Source organism: Perognathus longimembris, chromosome 8 (assembly GCF_023159225.1).
Source record: "Perognathus longimembris pacificus isolate PPM17 chromosome 8, ASM2315922v1, whole genome shotgun sequence".
NCBI classification, from domain to species: domain Eukaryota; kingdom Metazoa; phylum Chordata; class Mammalia; order Rodentia; family Heteromyidae; genus Perognathus; species Perognathus longimembris.
In genome coordinates this window covers 10,271,128-10,294,804 of record NC_063168.1, presented here as the reverse complement: position 1 = coordinate 10,294,804, position 23,677 = coordinate 10,271,128, and the positions used below count along the sequence as shown (strand labels likewise).

The 23,677-nt window shown below is 40.6% G+C and overlaps 1 protein-coding gene across 5 annotated transcripts in view; it reads right to left on the bottom strand.

Moving 5' to 3' along the window:
- Lims1 (LIM zinc finger domain containing 1) overlaps nt 1-23,677 on the bottom strand; it is a 98,163-nt gene that overhangs the window by 35,286 nt on the left and 39,200 nt on the right. Inside the window, exon 1 of one of the 5 annotated variants that reach the window (XM_048352488.1) lies at nt 12,556-13,568. The exons of 3 other annotated variants lie outside the window; for them this stretch is intronic. In XM_048352488.1, coding sequence (XP_048208445.1) covers nt 12,556-12,662 — 107 coding nt within the window. In that variant the 5' untranslated portion in view covers nt 12,663-13,568. Of the gene's footprint in view, nt 1-534; nt 943-12,555; nt 13,569-23,677 lie in introns of those variants that run through there. One more of the 5 variants, XM_048352492.1, reaches the window with a different exon arrangement.

Below are 23,677 nucleotides of genomic sequence, written 5' to 3'. Positions count from 1 at the left end.
ACTATCACTTGTTGTTTCTCTCTCTCTCTCTCTCTGTCACACACACACACACACACACACACACACACAACAATATTTAAACTTATTGGCCGTGATTAAGCTGAATAACTGAAAAAAATTCCTTTTTCTTTTTTGCTAAATTTAAAAGTTTTCTGTCTTTAAAAATTTCAAATTTTATGACGTGTACAGGGAAAGGAATTGTTTTAGCGACAACATAGATTTTATCGTAAGTATATGGAGGAGCAGTGTGGAGACGATATGATCACGACCACCTGGGTGAACCCACAGCTGGGCTGCTGGCTCCCCTAGGAGTCTTGCTCTGGCTGCTGTGCTCACCATCTTTTGGCACAGAATGAAATTCTGATTTTTCAAAGGAGGCCTTAAGTAGGAAGCTCCTTGTTAGGAGGAATTCTATAAACCTCGCAATAATGTGTGATATTGCAGTAATGATGGCCTCAGAGAGAGCTGTCTTCAGGGAGCATCACTAAAACATTTCTGGTCACTGGTCATGGAGTACTGAGCATCCCTCTTCACCTTTCTTCTTAGTATGCAGTACTGAATCTGTGTCAGTAGAGGGCACTGCAGAGACAATTCAGGGGACGGATTTGCTCCTGGGGTGGTTTCTCACATGTCCAGTTCCCAGGGCAAATTGGCCAGCAGCCTTCTGAAGCAGAGCGCCTTGGGCTCCTGTAACATTCAGCAGCTAGCAGCACCCGCGCTACAGGAAGTTCTGCAGGAAGTAGGGAGCTACTCAGTTTACTGGCATGCTAGAGGGAGGATTTAGAGCACACAGTTCTGGGGAGTTTTCTGCCATTTGAGGGTGGGGGTTGGTGGCTTCTTCCTGAGGATTCATGCCAGGCCTTCGATAATAGTGGCTCCACGGTAGCCCTTCCAATTTATTTCCTTTCCTTCCTTCTTTCTTTTTCTTTCTCTCCTCTCCTCCAGTTCCTACCCCCTTCCTTTCCTCCTTCTTTGTCCCAGTACTCAGGCTTGAACTCAGAGTCTAGGTGCTGCCCATTAGCAGCTTTGCTTAAGGCTAGTGCTCTACGACTTGAGCCACAGCTCCACCTCAACTTTTTGCTAGCTAATTAGAAATAAAGAGTCCCAGTATCCTGAGTAGCTAGGATTACAGGCATGAGCCACCAGCACTCCTACATACTGAACTTTACTTTTCAGATTATTGTGTTTTCTCTCCTGGCTAGATACAAACTGATGATAGGAAGCCTATAGGGTCAGGATACTGTAGTTGGGAGGCCCCAGATGTCTGGTGCTTATGCAACAAGGTAACTAGTCTCATGTAAGAACTTAAAACAAACACTTTTACATCTGAAACTAGAAAGGGGTAGAAGGTGTGGGTTGCCAAGACAAAGTCAGATAAATGGAAGTCCACACAGTCAATTCCATTCTTTGTTTCTCCAAGTCAGAGCAGTGAGCAAAGGGACTTGATGTTCAACCCAGGGCCTACCTCTCCCTCCAGTACAGCTCAGGGTATCCTCCAGACAGCACCCTGTTCTGGTGGCATGTTGGTGGCCAGTCCGGATTCCTGTAATATTTCACCAACAAGGACAGAGCCCATGTCAATCCTCAGAAGCAAGAGGGCAACTGAGCTCTTGCTGCTCCTGCAGAGGGTGGAGGGGACAAGAATGCAACTCCCCCAACACTCAACCTCCCACGGACACAACTCACTGTGAGAAGTGCTGCTTCACTCGGAGTACCCCTACCTTTTCTCGTCATGGCCATTCCTGTGTTTCTCTTCCTGCCACTTTACTCTTGCAATAGAAGTATCAGCCTGTTTTCTACACAGTCCTTTAGTTTCAGAATGCTGTTATGCAGTGAAAAGGGCCACACTGTAGGATACTGTGTATAGAGTCTCTCCAGAGGTGTGGGGCAGGGGTGAGTATGGAATCCAGCTCTGGGAGGGTTCAACAAGCCTTACTCAATATCTAAAGCAAAGACAATATCTAAAATGCATTAAAGTAATGGTTGAAATGCTTTCTGTAAAAAAAGAGGAGGGGGGCTAGGAGATGGCATAGCACCTCATTCGCTTTTCTCTTTTCCTATCATTTACTCCTCTCCCAACCCTCACAGATACATAAATTAAATCAAACAACCGAGATGCTGAATTAAAATGAAGAGTCCTGGAAAAATGAGTGCTGTGAGAAGAAAGTCTTGAATGAGCAGAAACCAGCTCTGTTCGCCTTCCATTTTCTCCCCTCCTTTTCTTTGGCTAGGAGGAAGCACAACCTGAAACAGGACAAGGACTTCAAGGGCCTTCCTAAGAACTCTGTCCAGCTTGCTTCCCCTGTGCCTGTTTGCAGGAGTTCTTGAGGGGTTCTTCCTCACTGTGGAGCCTGGCCTCTACTGCCACAAAGAGGCCAGAGGCGGCATCCAGTTCCCTCACCCACCATATACCTTCAAGGACAGTGTGCAAAAAGGATCCTGAGCAACGCTTAGGGAGAGGAAGAGCCCCATGGAACTCGTGAATTATTAATATTTTGGTAATTGTTGTAAATGAGGCACAAAGGCACACCTAGTACAGGCACCAGGTGGGCTAATCCATGTATGGGACACACCTCTTAATATTTCATTACTTAAATGATGTGAAAATGAAACTGAAGCCTTCCTCACTGGAGGACTAGGCAACTTCCTGCTCAAACCCTTTTATAAACAGAACTGTCGCCAAGCATTTCAGTTCAGGACAGCAAACATGCACTTGAATGACTATGACCTATTTAGTGCTTTAACCCAAACCAAGCATTAGTAAAGCAGCAGGAGATCCTGCAATCTGTCACTGAAGGTTACAGATAAGAAAGTGAAAATATAATCAAAACTAATGGCACAAGGTCAAATTATTAGTCTAGACCAAAAAAAAAAAGTCTTCAAAGAGATTAGAATCTATTAGCAAATCAAATGAAGCCCTAAGAATGATTTCAATAAACTAATAAAAACCACATGGACTGGATATAAGTGAAAACACTATCTAGACCACTAGTAATAGTTACGGTTGTATCAGAAGTCAATGATTGGGGGACCGGGGTATAGAAAGACAATGGTAGAGAAAGCCCTCGCCTGATTCTCCAGCATCACAAACAAACAAACAAACAAAAAGTCAATGGTTTTATCCTACTTAAAAGTGAAGGGGAGTGGGCTGGGGATATGGCCTAGTGGCAAGAGTGCTTTCCTTGTATACATGAAGCCCTGGGTTCAATTCCCCAGCACCACATATATAGAAAATGGCCAGAAGTGGCGCTGTGGCTCAAGTGGCAGAGTGCTAGCCTTGAGCAAAAGGAAGCCAGGGACAGTGCTCAGGCCTTGAGTCCAAGCCCCAGGAATGGCAAAAAAAAAAAAAAAAAAAAAAAGTGAAGGGGAGCTGGGAATGTGGCTTAGTGGCAGAGTGCTTGCCTAGCATGCATGAAGCCCTGGGTTTGAGTCCTCAGTACCATATAAATAGAAAAAGCCGGAAGTGGCACTGTGGCTCAAGAGATAGAGGGCTAGCCTTGAACAAAAAGAAACCAGGGACAGTGCTCAGGCCCCGAGTTCAAGCCCCAGGATGGGCAAAAAACAAAACAATCAAAACAAAAAGGGTACAACCAAAATTTTATATTCCTATTATATCAAACACCACATGGAATGCACTAACGCTTTTTATGATAGAAGTAGAAATCTCCTAGTACAGTTCATTAGCCGGACCTCAAATACAATCAGAAAAATAGTATCATAATGGCTCATAAGGCAATGTCAGTGTTTTCTCATCCAGAATCAATTTGTACACTTGCTACACAGGTATATAAACAGACTTTAAAAGGTCAATTTACCTTCCTATCTGCTGAATATTTTCATCTAAATTTAGGCAGCCTGAGTCAGTACTCCAGTGTCCTGAGACTACACTCTCAGGGTCCCACGCAGTTCTGGAGAAGCTGCTAAGTCATGTCATTATTCACATTTTTTGTCCTTTAGTAATACTTGCCTTCCTTCCGAGCTTTCAAAGCTGAGGAGGCAAAGAGAGAAGTCAGGAGTTTTTCTCTGGCTCACTCACACCATTTTGTGCCTTAAAGCCTGGCACTACTTGAAAAGGGGCAAAGTGTCCAGCCACTGGGATCCAGGACCTCCAACATCTTAGACATTCCTCACCCTTAAGAGGTCATGCTTTCAGAAAATTCTCTGTGCTTGACACAGAGACACTTTGCTCCTATGTCTTGTATGGCCCCAGAACTTAAAAGGTTTTTTTTTTTGGTGCTAGTACTGGGGCTTGAACTCAGGGCCTGGGCACTGTCCCTTAGCTTTTGTGTTCAAGGCCAGTGCTGTCACTTGAGCCACAGACCCAATGTCAACTTTGGGGTTGTTAACTGGATATAAGAATCTCACAGATATTCCTGCCTGGGTTGAATTGGAGCCACAATCTGAAGATCTCAGTCTTGTGAGTAGCTAGGATTATGGGTGCCGAGGCACAGGTGCCCAGGCCCGATAATTAACATCTAACATTTGTCTGTCCAAAAAGAAAAGAGAGCTCAGTTCAATAGATGAAATCACTAATACAAGGTCCTTAGCCTGTGAAGAGTCTAACTTTTTGTTTTTCAAACTGTAATATGGAGGTCAGATCTGGCCAGCGCCATCATTGGCTGTTGAGGGGTGTCAGATTGACTCCATCTCAGAGTAGTTAAAGAGAGCAGAAGCCCACTCCATTTTCGCTAAGATCTCCCCTCGCCCCCCATTCAGGGAAGTTCCCCTTCTCTGTGATGAGATTGTGTACACTGATTGACCACCTGAGTAGTGGAACGTTCAAGGTTAAACCTGTGCCCTCCCAAGAGTAGGCATATCCACCTGCATCATGTGAGCCCCGCCAAATCTGTGTGCCAAGTCCAACTAAAGTGATAGGTTGGTTCAAACAGTTGCTATGGGGCTGGGAATATGGCCTAATGGTAAGAGTGTTTGCCTCGAATACATGAAACCCTGGGTTCGATTCCTCAGCACCACATATATAGAAAATGGCCAGAAGTGGCGCTGTGGCAGGAAGTGGCAGAGTGCTAGCCTTGAGCAAAAAGAAGCCAGGGACAGTGCTCAGGCCCTGAGTTCAAGGCCCAGGACTGGCAAAACAACAACAACAACAAAAACACTTGCCTCAAAACAGTTGCTATGAGGCAGATTGTAACTCCACTCGCATGCTCTGTAAGTGTAACCTCATTGGCCATCTGTGTGTGGCACACTTGACCATGTGGTATTTGCCTTTATAACCTAGCTCCCAGGTCTGCGCTGTGGCCCTGGCCGGTCAGTTCGCTTTTTACTTCCTCAATAAATCCATCCTTTTTACTTGAGACTGTCTCTGAGTCGTGGACTCTTGGAGGGATGGGGGATTCCCCCCCTCGGACCCCATTACATTGTGGTCCCCTCCCTTGTTATAGTTAAGTCAGACAATGTCACCTGACTTGCGCTGTCTGTCTCTCTGTCTCTGTCTCTCTCTGTTTTTCCCTCTCATCCCCATTTGTAAGTTATAATGTTCATTTTCCGCATAGTATTTAGTGAGCACCACTGCTGCATCTGTTTACCCTTTGTCTCTCTATTTCTGTGCTCCCGTTACCCTCCCAAAGATAAAAATGAGCAAACAGGACATAAAGAAAAAACAAACAACTGCAACAAAGAAAAGAACTCTTATTTTCCATTTCCTGGATACACTCAGATTCTTCACAACTAAAGTATCCACCTTCAGCAAGCCACGTCCATATTTCCAGAACAAACTTCTTACAAATGAAAGAAATTCATCTCTGCTCCATGGAAGTAAGAGCAAAACGTTCACATTTTACTTAGTTCATTCTCTCAGCCAGTCATTAGGAGAAATATTCTTTTTTCTTTTGATTTCAGTGGGCTTTATTGAGATAAATTAGTAACAGCAACACATCAAGATTTTCACTAGTCATCTTTCCTGACCCTTATGATAACTATAGACTGGCCTATCTATTCATACTCCTGAACATTATGCTAATTATAGACTGGTCGATATGTTCATACAACACAACACATACATGCCAGCAAACACCAAGTTTCAGTGTAACACTTGCTGATTCACAGAATGCCAACTTTCCCTTTCCCCAAAATGTTTTCAAAACTTAGACCACTGACATCTATTTCTCAGTGGAATGTGTCCCTCGTAGCTAGGAGTATTGCTACAAGTAGAAGTCCTAAAAGATGTTATTTCTTTCCATACACCTTTGCCCCTTCGACCTTCAAGTCACAATATCCTCGCAGGTGTTGATATGTACTGATTATTGTAACAGATCTCAGGACTGGGCACCCATTACTGATAAGCCCCAAAGAAACATAAGATTACAATGTGATAATAGATAATGAATGTGTTCCTATTCCCAAATCCCCTTAAGGAATGTGACTGAGCTAAAAATGTTTAGGCAAATAAATTTTATATATAAAAATCCAGAAACCATGCAACTTAATAAACCCTTTAACATAATAGGATGACCTTAAGAACTTAGACCAAGGGTACAATGCCACAATTTGTGTTTTAAGATAACCCTTTTTCTTTTACTTTTTTTTTCAGTGTCAATACTGAGGTTTGAACTCAGGGCCTGGGCCTTGCCCTGCTTTTGTGTTCAAGGCTACTGTTCTACCACTTGAGCCACAGCTCCACTGCCAGTTGTTTTTTTGTTATTGTTGTTCATTTGTTTGTTTTGGTGGCTTATTGGAGATGAGTCATATAGACTTTCCCTATCACCAGGAAAGCAATAAATAGTACAAAAGCACCAAGTTGATTTAACAATAATCTTTTAACCATGAGTTTGGGAAATATTTTATAAATAGGACATTCAAGTATAAACCATACAAGAAAAACAAAAAAATCAAAATAAAAAACATTTTGCTTTTCAAGAGGTATTTATAAAAGTTAAAGCAAATATGGGAGGAGACCTTTTTAAAAAGCATTTGTACATAGAATACATAAAGCACCATTACACCTTAATATTGCAAGTAACAAGCCAATCAAAGATGGACAAAAAAAATCTGAACATGTATTTTTGCCAGATGATATACTAACTGTAAGTAAACATAGGAAGTAACTCAACTTGATGAATCACCAAGGAAACACAATTAAAATCTCAGTAAGATAACCACAGAATGGCTAAAGCTGGAAAATAATACAGTTTGTTTAGAAAACAACTGAGCTATTTCTCAGAAAATATACAGTTAGCTAAGTAATCTACTTACTCCAAAATGAAAGCAGAGATCCATATTAGGATGTGTACATGACTGTTCAGAGAAGCTTTATTTGAAATAGACAAAGACTGAAAACAATCAAAAAGTCAACCAACAAGTGACTGGACAAATTATATCTTCCAAATGAACTACCATTCATTGATAAAATGGACCCTATTATGGATACATGCACCAACAAGGATGGATCACAAAATAATTATGCTAATAGGGTTGGTCTACTACAGAAGAATATTTAGACAAGATACAAAAATGTATCTCCTTTAGACAGTAAGTTTCACACATTACAGAATTAGTACTATGATCTATACTCTGATATGTGTATTCCTGCCTTTGGATTCTCTTAGTAGAATGATGAATTTAAATTTAAAATTAAGACTAGAAAATTTGAATATGAAGAGTTTATCCTGGAGTAAGCTAGGTAGTTCTCAGCCTAGTTTCTCATTCACTTTTTCATTCAATGGGGAATAGATACTGAACAGTGAACACCAATCAAGTATTGTGTTAGGTGCTACTAATGCAAAGGAAATGGCCTGTGGCCTTGGAGAATCCTCTATCATACGAACTCAGGGAGAGAGTGAGAAGGCATGCCTACGAACCCAGTTACTACAGTATGAGCATTATGGATAATGCTCAAAAACATATGGAAACGTTACTGCTATAAAGCAAAATTAGCAAATGCATACTTCTTTGTACAAAGAGAAAAAATAATGATGTGACATGTTTGTTCACTGTTAAGATAACTAAATGTGCCTCACTCAATCATTAAAAAATAATGACAGACAAATAATGGCAAAGTGCAGTTTTATCCTCCCAAATTATTTAACAGACTGAAATTAAAATATGAACATAGTTTTTCAGCCAAAAAGCAAACAATAAACTACAAAACAGGCATGGCAGGAAACTCACATCATAGACTAGATATCTACTCCACCCTCCAGTCTGAGTACTGATTTATTTGAATCAAAGCGATGACCGCCTTATATAGATACCAGTTCTTCCTTTACAGGACCATGAGAAAACATATACATGCACACACAAAGTTCATAATACAAGGGTCCATACAGAGACTCAATAAACAGTTATATATTATTCAGGATATCATTTTTCACTTTCAAACCAAAGCAAGGACATTCTCACCATTGAAAATATTTATATGCTTTATCTAGAAAGATATGAGATGTTTCAGTCAATAACCAGTAGTAAAGGTTACATTTGCTTTGTATTTCCACTCCTGATTATCCCGATCCACTTAGAAATCAAGAAAAGAGAAATTCAAGGTTAGTCCTATGGGAAAGGAGAGCATGAAGACACTCTAAGAAGCAAGTCACAGAAGCTCACTGCTGCATTCCTGTAAGTTTCAAATTACACTTTTTGATTTACACTCATTCCAAATGGCTGGCATAGCCCTCATTTCACAGGCATCTAACTAGGAGGCATGAGAATAGAGGAGAAGCTTAATGAAAGGAAGAGGGAACGATCTTAGGGTTTACCTCAGCACTAGGTCAGAGGGGAGCCAAGGTTTTCTATAACGCACCATGTAAGAAATACTTTGCATCTTTCTGGACCATACCAATCGTTTTCACAATTCAACTCTGCCAATGTAACAAAACCACCACAGACAGCAAGTATAAGCAAACATGGCTGTGTTCCAATAAAATGTTATTTATGGACACTGATTTTGTCATAAATTTTGTCTAATTTTCACATACCAATAAATAACCCTGTTTATATCAAGGCTTAAACTCAGGGCCCTGTTTTCTTGCTGAGCTTCTTTGCTCAAGGGTGGCCCTCTACCACTTGAGCCACATTGCCACTTCCAGTTTTTCGGAGGTAAGAAGAGCCTTATGTACCTTTTTTGCTCAAGCTAACTTTGAAACCCAACCCTAGCTCTCTCAGTCTTCAAAGGAGCTAGGACTACAGGTATAAACCACTAGCTCCTGGCCCAGCCAGTCTATTCTTGAATTTGGAATAGTCCCTAATCAGAGTTCTCACATTTAAGGGACAGCAAACTTAACACTGAAAGTTTTTGTTTTGGTTTGTTTTGCTAGTCCTGGGGCTTGAACTTGGGGTCTGAGCACTGTCTCTGGCTTCATTTTGCTCAAGTCTAGCACTATACCACTTGGGCCACAGTGCCACTTTTGGCTTTTTCTATATATTCGAGGTAAGCACTTAACCCTTAGGCCATATTCCCAGCCCTCAACTTTGAAATAGTTAACTGTATATTTTTAATTTTTTTGGACAATGTAACTCTCTCCCAGTTTTTCCATACTGTCCCCACCCACAAACTGTATAGTTCATTGTCAACATAGTGAGTACCACTGCTGCATTTGTTCATCCTTTGTCCCTCCAATTTCTGTGCATAACTTTGAAATTTTAAAGAGAGAATTAATTGCTTAGGTGTATCTGTCATTTGGGTTCCCTCAAAACAAAACAAAAACAGCATGTTTGGGTACAAAATACTTTGAGAGAGAATAAATAGCTAGAGAATACGTATATGTACATAGGTATATTGTGGATGTTATTTGAGGGTGTCAAAAATTCTGTAGAGGGGTTAGCCAATGTGCTAGCCAATGAGTGAAAACATCAGGTACTGCATTCAAGTTCGAGATCTTGGACCTAAAGAAAAAAAAATCTGTACAGCCACTGCTCTACAGAGAAGGGTATGACTCAGAATGATTTCGTAGTCCAATGAAACCCTATTGTCCTCAAATACCATGGGTCTTACTAAATGTGAGGAAAGTAAGTAACTTTCAGGTCATGTTTGGCTGTGTTTGTTATACAGGTACCTTCCTCTAACTCTTTAGGTCATGTTTAATGATGTAAGACAAAAATCTGTTAAATTCAGTTTGTCATACTGCCTTTCACATTTGTTTTTACAAATAATTTTAAGCTCAAAATCAAAATTATTTCTAAATCAAAATCAAAGTCAAATTTCAAAATCAAAGTATTTGTAGGTGTGTCACGGTGCTACTTTAAATAATTGTATTTTATGTTTCAGAGAAAGCATTTATTTAAACTATTTTAAAAAACGTTTTCTGGCAACAAACACAACTTTTTCCAATCTCTGCTCCTTTTTCTGTTAGAGTCTACATGCATGCCAAGAAAATGAACCTGTAAGAAAGAGTTAATGATGGGCCCTGTACAATACTTGAGACAGCATTACAAAGGTTAGGTTTCATGTACTCACCTTAGGGGAAGGATAGTGTCTTATTTACATTGCAATGTTATTTAGCATATAGTAGACACTTAGTAAAAATTAACTGAACAATGTTTTAACCCTATGGGCCACTATTCCCAGGAATACTGCCTGCCTCAGTGAGTTGGTAGTGAGGATTTTATGAGATGGTAAATGAAACTCAATAATGGTATTTTTACCCCCTTTTAAAAAATGAAGACCCAAAGGATAATATGCCTTAACCAGCTGAATGGCACTGAAACTTGGGTGTATATTAACTCCCCAAGCTCTTCACTGTGATTCCTTTCAGTCAAGAAACCTGAGTTAATACTAAAAAATAGGCTCTTTGTAACTACCTCCAAAGTGATGAGAAACTGAAGATCTAAAGTGCAGTGGTCATTCTCTCTACACTAGGGTGGGGAGAAGGTGTGGCGGGGTGGGGGGTGGGGGGAATGACCCAAATCCCTTGTATTGCCAGGCAACTCTATCACCCAAATATGTGGAAAAGTATTTTTCTTCAAGCAACATGTAACATTGATTCTTCCTCTTTTAATTTAAATTCTAAGCTAAAAATAATCTGTTTCAAAATCACTGGAACTATGTAAATAAGTACCGCCATAGGCATATAGTAATCTTATTTACGGGGAATTTTGACTTCTGTGAAGATTGGTTTAGAACGTTGTTTCATAGATCTTTTTTTTCTTCTTGCAGTATTGGGGTTTGAACTCAGGGCCTGTTTGTGACCACCTCAGCAATACCTCCAGTCCTTTTTGCTTGTTAGTTTTCAGACAGGGTCTCATATTCTTTTGCCTAAACTACTATCTTCCTACCAACCCCTCCGGAATATCTGGAATTACAGTTGTGAGCCACTGTGCCTGCCTGGCCCGATCTTAATTTTTTTCAAAAAGGAAATTCTAGAACCTCACGCTTGAAATTACAACTGTTTTGTGTAGCTTCACTCTGGGCACTTAAAATTTGTAACAATTCAGGGCTAGAGAGTAGTTCAGTGTTTAGGTCCCTGTCTAGTATCTGTGAAGCCCTGAGTTGGACCCCCAGAACAGAGGGTGAAATATAAGTAAATATTTCAACTCTGGACCTTAAAAACTTTAATCCAATGACTTCAAAGTTAACACGTTAAATGTAGATAAAAAACAGAATACATTAAATGTAGATAAGACAGATGACACAGCAAAGAATGAAGACTAATAACATTATTATCACAGTATTTACTACTACCATATTCTTTAAAAATTGGAAAAGTCAGTAATTTTCAAATCCACATTTCCCTCCCAAAGTATAGTTCCTATACTATAAGTTGGCTATGTGGCAAATACAAATTTGGAGAAGCTAGAAAGCTTGTCAATTTTTTCCCTGCAAAATTTAAGAGTATTTTAAATAAACGGTGACAATGTATTTCTAGGAATAAAACCCAATAGTACACAAGTTATAAGTAGCCCTCCTACCTATTATTCAGAATATTCAAACAAATCAGGAGTTCAAAAAACAAAGTACTGTACGATAAGTATAATTGAAAAGAAAAAGGAAGTCTTTCTTTACTTCTGTCAGCACAAAAGCAAGAACTTTTCATCTCAAACAGAAAATCCAAACCTTCCCCACAGGTACTTTAACACATGGGTTTTCTATGCTGGGACTTAGGTTAATTAAGCTTTTGTTAACTTTAGCCTTCCTTCCTAGGTTGCATTCAATCTGCATTCAACCTTAGGTTGCATTCCTCTGTTATAACACTGCAGTAACAAAGAATCACAAGAACCTCTCCCAACCCCCATGCCACCCTCCCCAACACACACTGGAAGAAAAATTCCTCACAGAAACATGTTTTAAATAAGCCAAAACAAACTATCTCTAAGTTACAGGGGGGAGGAGGAGACATGGACAACTGCTTCCAGTTTTAAAACGACTCTGGTGTACAATCAATTTTTAAAGACAAAATAGCACTCTTGGTTGAGAGACAGCAAAGACCACCCAAAGCCTAGTCCTGGTGAGGCAATGGAAAAGAGGGCTGGAGCTGTGACTACCACGTGTAGTCACAACTGAAAGGTTCCTCTCGGTGTGCACTTCCCATCACTGCATCCATACAGGCAGGAGTCCCACTCAGTCATTAGGAGCCTTTGACCTTTAGCCAACTCTGACTCTGCACTCACCTTAGTCCTTCCTCCTGAAGCCCAGTTATTCTCAGACTATCAGGCCGGTCTCGCCTTCTCCGGTAGAGGCCTGAATGGGAGAGCTCCTTCAGCTGTAATGCAGTCATAGTTCTTTACAGTGAGGTGAGACGCTTTATAGAGTGTTTATACTTAGCGGCCAAGCTGCTGGGCTCAGAACAGCAGTGTGTCCTGTCTAGGGACCTCAGCACACCTGACACAGGGTTAGAAACCTCCACGCAGGCCGAGCTAGGCGCTGAAGCAGAGCTTCCTGTTTCTCCCCGGTACACACCCTCCTCTCAGCAAGGCATGACTTGCCTTATCTCTGGGCCCTGCACCTTGGGGAGGGGGAGGCAGTGATCAACGTATTTACCAAAGAGAAAAATCTGTTATAAATAATCACACCGATTTTTATTATAGATCTCTCAAAAAAATCATTCTGTAGTAAAACTAGGGTAAAAAGCTCCAGTAAGTCAATGCCTAAAGAAGGGTCCTGTGCTAGTTATTTGCCAGGAAATCCATTAACATTTCACAGGCAGCTGTCAGTTTAAAGAAGTGCCTGGTCATCAGAAGCACTTTGGGACATTTTCCTTAAAAAAAAAAAAAAGGCAGAATTCTAAACGGAAGCAGGCTAATTCCTCCCTCTCACCACTGCACTCAAATCCTCTTTAGAAAGGAAGGAAGTGTCTAATCCACCCCATTCCCATTAAATATTACTCAAAAATGCAGAACCAAAAGGAAGATATTTCCCCTTGCCAACCACTATAAAATGATTTTCTGAATCTATAATACCCATTCTGAATAACCTCCTCTCACAGCCTCTTCAGTAACATCAACACTGTCCAACACTGTCTAAAGCTGACCGTGGGGCCAATGCAGCCTGTGTTTATCTGGGAAGGAAGGTGAGGGGAGTACAGATAACAGAGGAGATATTATTGGCAAATCCTTTGTCACCAGCTCCAAATGAGGTTAACACATCATAGAGCTTCATCCTCTACGCTGACGTAGTCCCACATCACAATCATAACCTAGGTACTTGCAAATTCTTAGCCAAAAGTTGAGACTCCACAGTCTCTCTTTTCCTTCTACACTCACCTCAAAAAGAACGCTGAGAAACAGGTGTAGGTGTGGGGGGGTGTGCGCACACGCCTGGATGAAATAGATCTGATTTTTATATCAAGGTTTACAGAGTTAATATATATTCTCCACCTTTAAAGAATCTGTACACCAGGCACTGGTGGATCACACAAGTAATCTTAGCTACTCAGGAGGCTGAGATCTAAGGATTGCAGTTAAGTCAGCCTGGGCAGAAAAGTCCTTGTGAGACTCTTATCTCCAATTAACCACTCAAAAATCAAAAGTAGAGCTGTGGGGCTGGGAATATGGCCTAGTGGCAACAGAACTTGCCTTGAATACATGAAGCCCTGGGTTCGATTCCCCAGCACCACATATATAGAAAACGGCCAGAAGTGGCGCTGTGGCTCAAGTGGCAGAGTGCTAGCCTTGAGCAAAAGGAAGCCAGGGACAGTGCTCAGGCCCTGAGTCCAAGGCCCAGGACTGGCAAAAAAAAAAAAAAAGTAGAGCTGTGGCACAAGTGGTAGAGCACTAGCCTTGAGCAAAAGAGCTCAGGGATAGCCCCAGGCCCTGAGTTCAAGTCCCACACGGATCCCCCTGCCCCAAAATCTGTAGCATAAATACAAAAATCCCACTAAGACAAGGAGATACTTTCTCATTCCCTCAGTAAATGAGATGCCAGCTCTCACTGAGGTTATCATTGCCACCATGACACAGGTGGAAAACGAAGGGCATTTCTGAACTGCCAATAAACATGAAAGAGATGCTTGAGGCTTCATAGGAAGATTTAACTCATTTTGTCATTTTGCTAGATTTACTTGCCCATGAAACACTTTTCAAGAAATCAGATGACAGCTATATCGCTCTTCCTCTCTCTCTGGAAGGCTACCTAAAAAACTGGCAATACTGGACAGATCCAGGAGCAGACAACATGTACATTATATACCACTTTATACCTTCTCAGCTTTGAAAATAATGCCTATTTAAAGACAAATAGAGCTGGGTGCTGGTAGCTCCCAACTTATGCCTCTAATCCTAGCTACGCAGGTGGCTGAGAACTGAGGGTTATGCTTCAAAGCCAGCCTGGGCAGCAAAGTCAGTGAGACTCTTATCTCCTACTAACCACCAGAAAACCAGAAGTGGTTCTGTGGTTCAAAGTGGAGGGTGGTAGCCTTAAGCAAAAGAAAAAAAAAAGCTTAGGGATAGTGCCCAGGCCCTGAGTTCAAGTCACAGGACCAACACACACACACTATATATACCTGCAAGCATAGAAACCTTAACATTAAGCATGACCTGTCTGATGGGGGCTTGGGAATATAGCTCTCAAGTGTCGAGCAAATGTTTAGCAAACACAAAGTCTTGCATTTAATGTCCAGCAGCACCTCCTTCCCTCATACAACATGTGTCCATGAAAAATGTTCACAAATAGCTTTATTTTTTTAAAAAAGACCATTAGAAAAAAACAACCTGATGCAATCGGTAACAAGGAAATGGAGTTTGATGATTAGTGAAGGTTACCCAGACAGGAAACACCAAACTATGTGGGAGGAATCTGTAAAAGGATGTGAGGAGAGGAACCAAAAAACCAGCTCCAAGCCCTGTAATAAACAAGCTCACTACTCCTGCCCTCTGACTTTTCAAATGGTTGCACTGACAAACAGGAATCTCAGTTAAGCCAATGCTTATGTTTCTGTGATGCTTCTACAAAAGAAAATTAAATTCTAGGCCTTTTATCCATGGTCTACATGAAGCCAGGACACAGGAAGACCTGCTCACCCTCTCTTCCCCAATCTACAGATAGGCACTGACTCCTGAGTGCTATAAGGAAAGCTCTGGAAGTAAAGTGTACAAATAGTGCAAACGATACCACAGACTAGCACCCAGGCAAAAGCCAGACAATCTCAGTCATATCATAAAATGTTCTGTTCCACAGGCACTAAAAAAGCACACACGACAGATGGTACAGGGAAGGGGAGGGGTGTCTCAGGTCTAATTTTTTTCCTTTCAAATACACTTTCCCAAAGAAATCAGTGTTACCAACTTTGCCTGATTTCCAAGACATATCAGGCCTATTTTCTACAGTGGTTGGTTTCAAGTAGCTGAATTCACATGATTTTTAGTGCACAGTGGAGAGCCTGGATTAAATGTCCTTCCCCCATGGGTCTCTAAATGGAGAGATTTTTCATTTGTGCATTCTGAAAACTCTTTCAAGGCCAGTCCAACCTTCCAGTTAGTAGAGGAGTACCCATACTGTTTTTCACAATGTCTCCCCTCAGTACAGTAGTCATAATTGGGGATTTTTTCCCTTTTGACACTTAACTGCCTGATAAAAATCCCCGAGCTCTCCTTTATACTCAGTGTTTATAAAAATGAAAACAAAAACACAACCATCCCACAAGTTTCTAAGCAGTGTCTTCTGGCCTACATGTCAGTCTACATGCTAGCCTTTAGCCTCATTACAATTTTCTGTCCTTTCCAGCCTATTGAGTTCTTGTTAATTCTATACCTTGACTCCTAGCCTATACAGAAATCTGTTCCAATTATTTCCATCAGCAAAGCTGATAACAATTTCTGCTGTAAGTTTAAACTTTTGATTGAATGATTAAGCTCACAGTTCTATGAAGCACCAGGCAGGGCCTATCTCTTCCCAGGCTAATAATAACCTGGTAGTTTTCCACCTTCTGAGGATGATGGACCTTTGTGAATCTGGAGAAAGCTAAGGACTTTCTGGTAGAAAAGTATGTGCATACCACATTTTACAAGTTTCTAGTACTTGACAGATTCCCTGGGAAGACTACACATAGCTCCAGGTTAGCCCCTCTCATCTTGGTCCCTTTCTTCTCTATAAACTGCCAGTGTCACAGTGTAGGAGTTTTAAGTCTCATTTGCTCACTTGTTATATATCTACCCTGAGCCTTGAGGTCTCCTAACCTCTATCAACAAATGGATCTATAATATAGAGCAATCATTTATTGCCCCAGCTTAAATATCTACCCATGGCTCCACTGCCTTTATGAGACAGTACAAACAGGAAGGAAGCATGCCAGCTGGCATCATGTACCAGAGCCTTGCTTTCTCATCCCCAGCATATTGCCAGGAGAACTGTGCTTCCTTCTATTCCCTGGCCTTTGTACAGGTAGCCTCCAAAGACAGGAAGGATCCTTGTGGGGCTGTCTCTTAGTCATCCTAGGACTTGGGCAAAGGCTGTCTCTGCTGAAAAGCTTTTATGGACATCCTTTTTGGAATCCTATGGCTCCTTCCATCACCATAATTACACACTCTCACTACCAAGTTTACATTTATTTTGTTTTATTGAAACAGCTCAAGCTGGCCTCAAACCCTCAATCCTCTTGCCTTAGGCTTCTGAGGGGATGGCAACACAGGTGTGTAGCACCATGACTGACTTGCACTTAATATTTTACATTGTCTAAATGAGATTTATAAAGATACATTTATTGTATAGTTTTAGAAAATGTATTTCATGAGATTTCTGAGTATGCAAAAACTCTGAAGCCTTCTAATCTGTAAGGTTCAATACTTCCTTCTACAAGTTTGAACAGTTATGGATAAGAACCAAAAAGGAGCATATTTTTAAACCTAAACCTGTCACCATCTAGTTTTCAGCATCCTATCCCAAGTAACCCCTTGAGACACAGAAGATAAATTAGAAACTTAATTGAACAAACCTCTAAAATTAGTTAGGATTCTCCCACTGAAGCTAGTTTGCAACTTTCTAACTTGTAAGGAGAAGGAATTGACATTTTGGTAACATGAATGACTATGTTTCATTACCAGAACCTTTTATGCCAGGCACTAAAGGACTGTGAGCAGCTGTACTTTTCCAGGCTATAAACTTCCTTGGATACTGGTATTGTCCGTAATTACACAAATAGTTATAGGTGTTTCAAGTTTGAGAAGAACAAACTACTACAGAATGCTGACAGTAGGGAGGAGGAGGGGACCCAGCAGATGACAATTTCCTGAAAGGGCTAGAGGTATGGTGCTCAGCCATGTGGCTAAGTGGGAAAGGCTAGAGGTGAGCTGAGATCAGAGACAGGCAGTGACATGACTCAGCCTGCTGTTTTCATCCTAAGAGGGATGAGAAGTAGCTCTCTGAAGCAGAACTGGCAAGAACAAATGTGGGCCAATCAAATGCAGCCTCTCACTAGGGCAGCAGGGGCAAGTGGGTTAAGGAGCCAAGTAGTCCATGACTCAGTACAGGGAAGAGAGCAGCAGGAGCTAGGACGGTAATAGGGAAAACAGAAAAAGGGCACCACAGACAGAAGGAGGGGTAGCAGGGAGGCAGCAGGCACTGACATTGTTAACATTTTTCTCCACATTCTTTTGTTGACATAGCAGCAGACCAGCCTTGATGAAGTACAGAGTTGTACTTTACAGAGCCTAATGCTATCCACACAAAGGCAAGCATTTGAAGCTTACTTTAACTCTGATACCATGTTTTGGATGTACGTACACACACACACACACACACACACACACACACACACACACACACACACACACACAGACAAAATGTTCCCCTTCTCTTCTGCAAAATCCAGTCTCTCAATTGTTTAGTATGGTTTGAGTGCTCACCAAACACAATGTGTTCTCACGTAATCTTCATAATGGTCTCATGAAGAAGGCAAGACTCCAAAGCAGTTAAATTATTTGACCAAGCAACGCAGTAAGGGAGAGAATATGGATGGAAACCCAGGTATATTTTATTCAAACACTCCTGTTTCAGCCACTAAACTATATCTTAAGGATCCCCAAGTGTTCTTCCCCATAGAACATCCAAATTGTATGAACTTTGAATGGTAATAATAGCCCCCATCACAAAAACCTAACCCACAGGCTTCTAGGAAAGGCCAAGAAGCCCTGGGGCGGTCCCAACTTCTGGATACAAGAGACCAAACCAAAGTCATCTCACTAGCTCATAGTCCTTTTTCCTCAAATGAACAAGCTAGTTGCTATGTTCTAGGTGAAGAATGTGACCATTCAGTTTGAGGGCTTTGGAAGGAGACTCAGGGGAGCTGCAGGTACTATTTCCACTAATACACCACTTCCTCTTTAGCTGATTTTCTCCTGCAGATCTGGAAATAGAAGCTAGTGAGATGGATCAAACTGGTGACTTTCAACTTAACCGAGTTCCTGGATTCAGATCCAAACTACTAACATCATTTTATTCCCTTTTTGAGTAACATGTGATTGCTCAATGCTTCCATGAATTCTGTAATATATATATATATATATATAAATAAATAAAATTTTAAAAGCACAGATTGTAATGAAAACAGGTTTTCTTGATTGTAGCAACTTGCCAGTACCAGCAAGTTTAAATAGCAGCAGGGGTAGCACTGAAAGTAACTGAACCCACAGAGACACTGTGGGAGGGCATGTTTTGGAGAGGTCCTGATCCATATGACCAAACCAATTTCAGTTCCTCATACCATAACATACTTGAGGGCTTAAGCCGTTCCAATAGCTACTTAGAATACAACACTTACTACCTGATAAAAAGATAGGTTGGTAAAGAAGATTCTAATTTATAAAGCAGTCCTTCTGTGAAACTAATAAAAGAACAGTTTGCAGTTTTGTCCTCAAATCCTAGTATTCAGCAATCTCTGCAGAAAAAAAAACTGACTCTTGAAGCCAATGCAGTACCTGATTGATCAGAATACAGATCAATGTTTTCAAAAGTCTACTGAATAAAGCTCCTTTATAGAGACTACTATACAGTAAAAAAGCAAAGGTACTATTTCTAAGCGAATGGAAGAAAACATGCACACATTCTTTCTAAAATCATACTGAATAAAACTTAACTTTAAAAATGACCCAACAAAGTAATATTATTTTTATCCTATTTTAAAATAAATGAAACGGACATATAAAGTCTAAATAATGTACTCAATATCCTACAGTCATTAAGTGAAAACTTAAAAACTTGCCTTATGCCTAGTCTAATATATATATCCACCCCCCCCCCCCCATCCCTGGAGCTTGCCTCAGGGCCTGAGCACTATCCCTGGCTTCTTTTTGCTCAAGGCTAGCACTCTGCCACTTGAACCACAGCGCCACTTCTGGCCATTTTCTATATATGTGGTGCTGGGGAATCTAACCCAGGGCTTCATGTATATGAGGCAAGCACTCTTGCCACTAGGCCATATTCCCAGCCCCTAGCCTAACTATATTTTTTAACCATTACAGTATACTGCTTCCTAGAAGAAAATGGTAAATCTTCTTAGCAGAAACCAGCTTATATTCAGAAACTATGTTATAATTCAACCATAACTAAACACAATGTACTATCCTGGATTGGATGCTGAAACAGAAAAAAAGATATTTAACTCAACACTCCTGTTTTAGCCAATAAACTACAGTTTACCGGTCCCTAAGTGTTTTTCCCCATAGACCATCTAAATTGGGTCAACTTTGAATTGGATATAGGGTGCTGATGAGAGGAGGTTGAAGGGTTATGTGAGGACCCTATCTTTACAGCTCTTCTACAAATCAAAACTACTTCAAAGGAAGGGATTTGGAAAATTAAAAACTACAATTCTACACAAGAATTAATTGTATATACCACAAAATTAAGAAAAACAGGGAAGTAGCTTGAAGGGGTGAAAATCTGAAGGGGGTGACACAGATCTAGATGCACTGTATACAGAAAATGCTTTGTTAAACTGCAAAATAATTTCAATATGTATTCTACAAAATTAAGAAAAGTGAGGGACGGGTGAATTGGAGGAATGGGTAAGAATGTTGAACATTGATCAAGATGCACCATATTCATAAACTGCTTTGTACAACTACTTAAAGATAATAAAATATTTAATTAAAAAACTGCAATTATGTGATGCTGGACCTAGTATCTCCGGTAAGTCAAAAATGACAGGATAAATAAATGAAGTTTTCCTAAGATTAGAAAAGATTTAAGAGACAAGAGAATCATCAAATACATTACTAAATTATGGATTCTGCTTAGATTTCAAATCAAACAAATCAGTTACAAAAGGATAATCTTGGGATAATCTTAGAGATATCAGTTGTTTTTTTCTTCTTTTGCTTGTACCAGAGTTTGAACTCAAGGAACTTGCACAAGCTCAGCTTGCTTGCTCACTTACTTGAGCCACACCTGAAGTCTGGCTCTAAGTCTCTAAGACTTTTCTGCCCACAAGATCTTTCAACAACAATCCTCCAGGTCTCAGGCTCTTGAGTAGCTAGGATTACAGGTTTGAGTCGGGTCTTACTATGGCCAGCCTTGAACTCTATGTACCCCAAGCTGGCATCAAACTTGAAATCCTCCTAAGTCAATCTCTTAAGAGGTGGAATTATAAAACTGAGCCACTATTCTAACTGAAGTGAGGAGATTTTTCAAATTAAGTGTTATTCAATGTAAAGCAAGCATTGTTCCTTTTGTATCGCCAATCATAATAGCATATGGCTCTATAAGAATGTTCTCAGAATTCACATCTGTAATCCTAGCCACTCACGAGGCTGATATCTAAGGACAATAGTTCTAAGCCAGCCAAGGCAAGAAAGTCCATGAGACTCTTAGCTTCAATTAACCACCAAAAATCCACAAGTGGAGCTGTGGCTCAAGGTGGCAGAGTAAAAGCCTTGAGCATATAAACTAAAGGACCATGTCCAGGCCCTAAGTTCAAGCCCCAGTACCAGTATTGGGGGAAAGACCCCACCCCCAAACCAGCTCTATAATGTATTAAGATGAAATAATTTGATGTCTGGGATTTGCTTTTTAAATGTTTGGGGGAGGGCGGCTGACCCAGGCACCGGTGACACAAGCTTATAATTCTATTCACTTTGGGAGTCCAGCAGGCAGGAAAGTCTGGTAGACTTTTTCCCAACTGATAGCTGAGTGCAGTGGCACGTTCTTGTCATTATAAGCTACATGGGAGATTGAGATTGGGAGGATCAATGCTCCAAACCTGCACCGGCAAAACATTCACAAGATCCCACCCTATCTCCATGGAAAGAAGCTGAGTCTGATCATGCATGCCTGTCATCCTTGCTAAGACAGGAAGCTTAAAGCAAGCAGATGGAGGTCCAGGAAGTGAGACCCTGTTTAAAAGCCTGGAGAAACCCAGTTTAGAGGCTGTCCAGGCAAGAAGAGCCACAGGAGTGGGGGAGAGGACTTTGAAGTAAGGAACAGAGGCTTCATGCTTTTTTTTTCTTCACATAAATAGGTTGCTGAGAATAAATTCAACGATCAAGAATAGCACACACACACACACACACCTACACAGGAAATTCTTTTGCACCAATCTAGCCAAATCATGTCCTGAACAAAGCAACTTCAAATCCTTAGTGCTCCAGAATTACCTATCCCAGCCTCCTTTCCGATCACTCCCAGCAGATAACCCTCTCCTCCTTTGGGGAAAGTGCAGGTCTTTGCAACAAAGACGCCTCAGCTGTCTGCAAGTACTTCATACTGTTCTCCCCCTCTGCTTTCGGGATGACTTCTATTGTTCTTCTAGTGTTCAATAAGTGGCATAAAATTTTCCCTATCATGAGTCTATATTACTGTCATCTTGCTTTTATAGTAGTTAACATCAACAATCATTGTACTTTTGCTTTGCATATTATTGTGTTTTATTCTTACAATACTCTGTGAAATGAGTGGCACCAATGCCTGCATAATATAAGGATCTGAATGGGCATGCCCAGAAGTCCCATCCATAGCTGCTCTACCACAATGCCTCTATACAAGCCTGCTAACAAAATAGATTTTTAAACCTATGTTCTCTTCAGTGGGATATTGTATAGCTATAAAAGAAAAATAATTCACTAAGGCTTCACCAATTCATATAAATATCAAAATACAACTTGCCTAGTATAGTATATGCTATACAGAATCTTTGACAAAAAACAGTATCATGTACTGTTAAGAAGACATAGTTATTTAATAGAAATATAAAGTCTTGCATAGGAGCGACACATATCAAAATTCAAGAGAGATTTTTTTCCTCTTGGAGGAAAAAGCAGAACGAGGGGAGTAACTAGGAGAGAATTTCAATTGCATTTAATGTTTTATTTCTTAAGGTATATTTGGAGGTTCTCCACATTAATTTAAATATATTTTCATACTTCTCACTAATTTCTATAGCTTTATAATTATTCTTAAAGAATGAAGGATGAAGCTATAGTTAAAGATAGTATCCAAGAGTATGTTTCAAAACAGTTCTTCTGCCACCGTGTGGCTCCAGCAGATATTACATACACACAATTTCCAGGAGATAAAAGGGACACAGTTACTCTCTACTCCTTATCACCTAAGTGTAACCCTACTAAAAATCCAAAGAGCTACCACTTGACACATACTAACAACATATCTTGGTTGTGCATGTAACTCAATGGTACAACATTTGCCAAAACCCTATCTCAACAAAAACAAAAAGGAGCTGGGAAAATAGGTATAGGCTTGTCATTCCACTTATGCAAGTAGGACAACACTAGCTCAGGCAAGCTAGCAGAAAAGAAAATGTGAGTCTGCCTAAAAAAAAACAATTTACACAAAAATGATTGGGGATGTAGCTCAAATAATAGAGCATCTCCTTACCAGGTATGAGACCCTGAGTTCAAAACTCCAGTACACAATTCTGTCCCAAATTGAGGTCAGTTTCATTAGATACCTAATGCATAGCCTATTACAAAGAAATTATTTTTCCAGTCATGTGGTGGAGAGACAAACTATGCACAAAAATGTGCATTATGTGTGCAAACACACACAGACGTTAAGTACACACAGGTGTACAAACTGACAATCTGGCAAAAAACACATCATCTGGTTTCTGCCAGAAAACATCACCCTCTTGTAAATGCTAATGAGCCTTCTGCTTCTCTGATTATCAAGAATACACAACATTTTCAAAATTCTACTCAACAAAAAGATTTGTAAAAGGCCTTCAGAAGTGTAATCTTTGGAGGCCAAGCATGGTGGCATGTGCCTATAATCCTAGCTACATGGGAGACAGAGGTAGAAGGGGATCTCAGTTTTAGGCCAACCCTGGCAAAGTTAGTGAGAGAGACC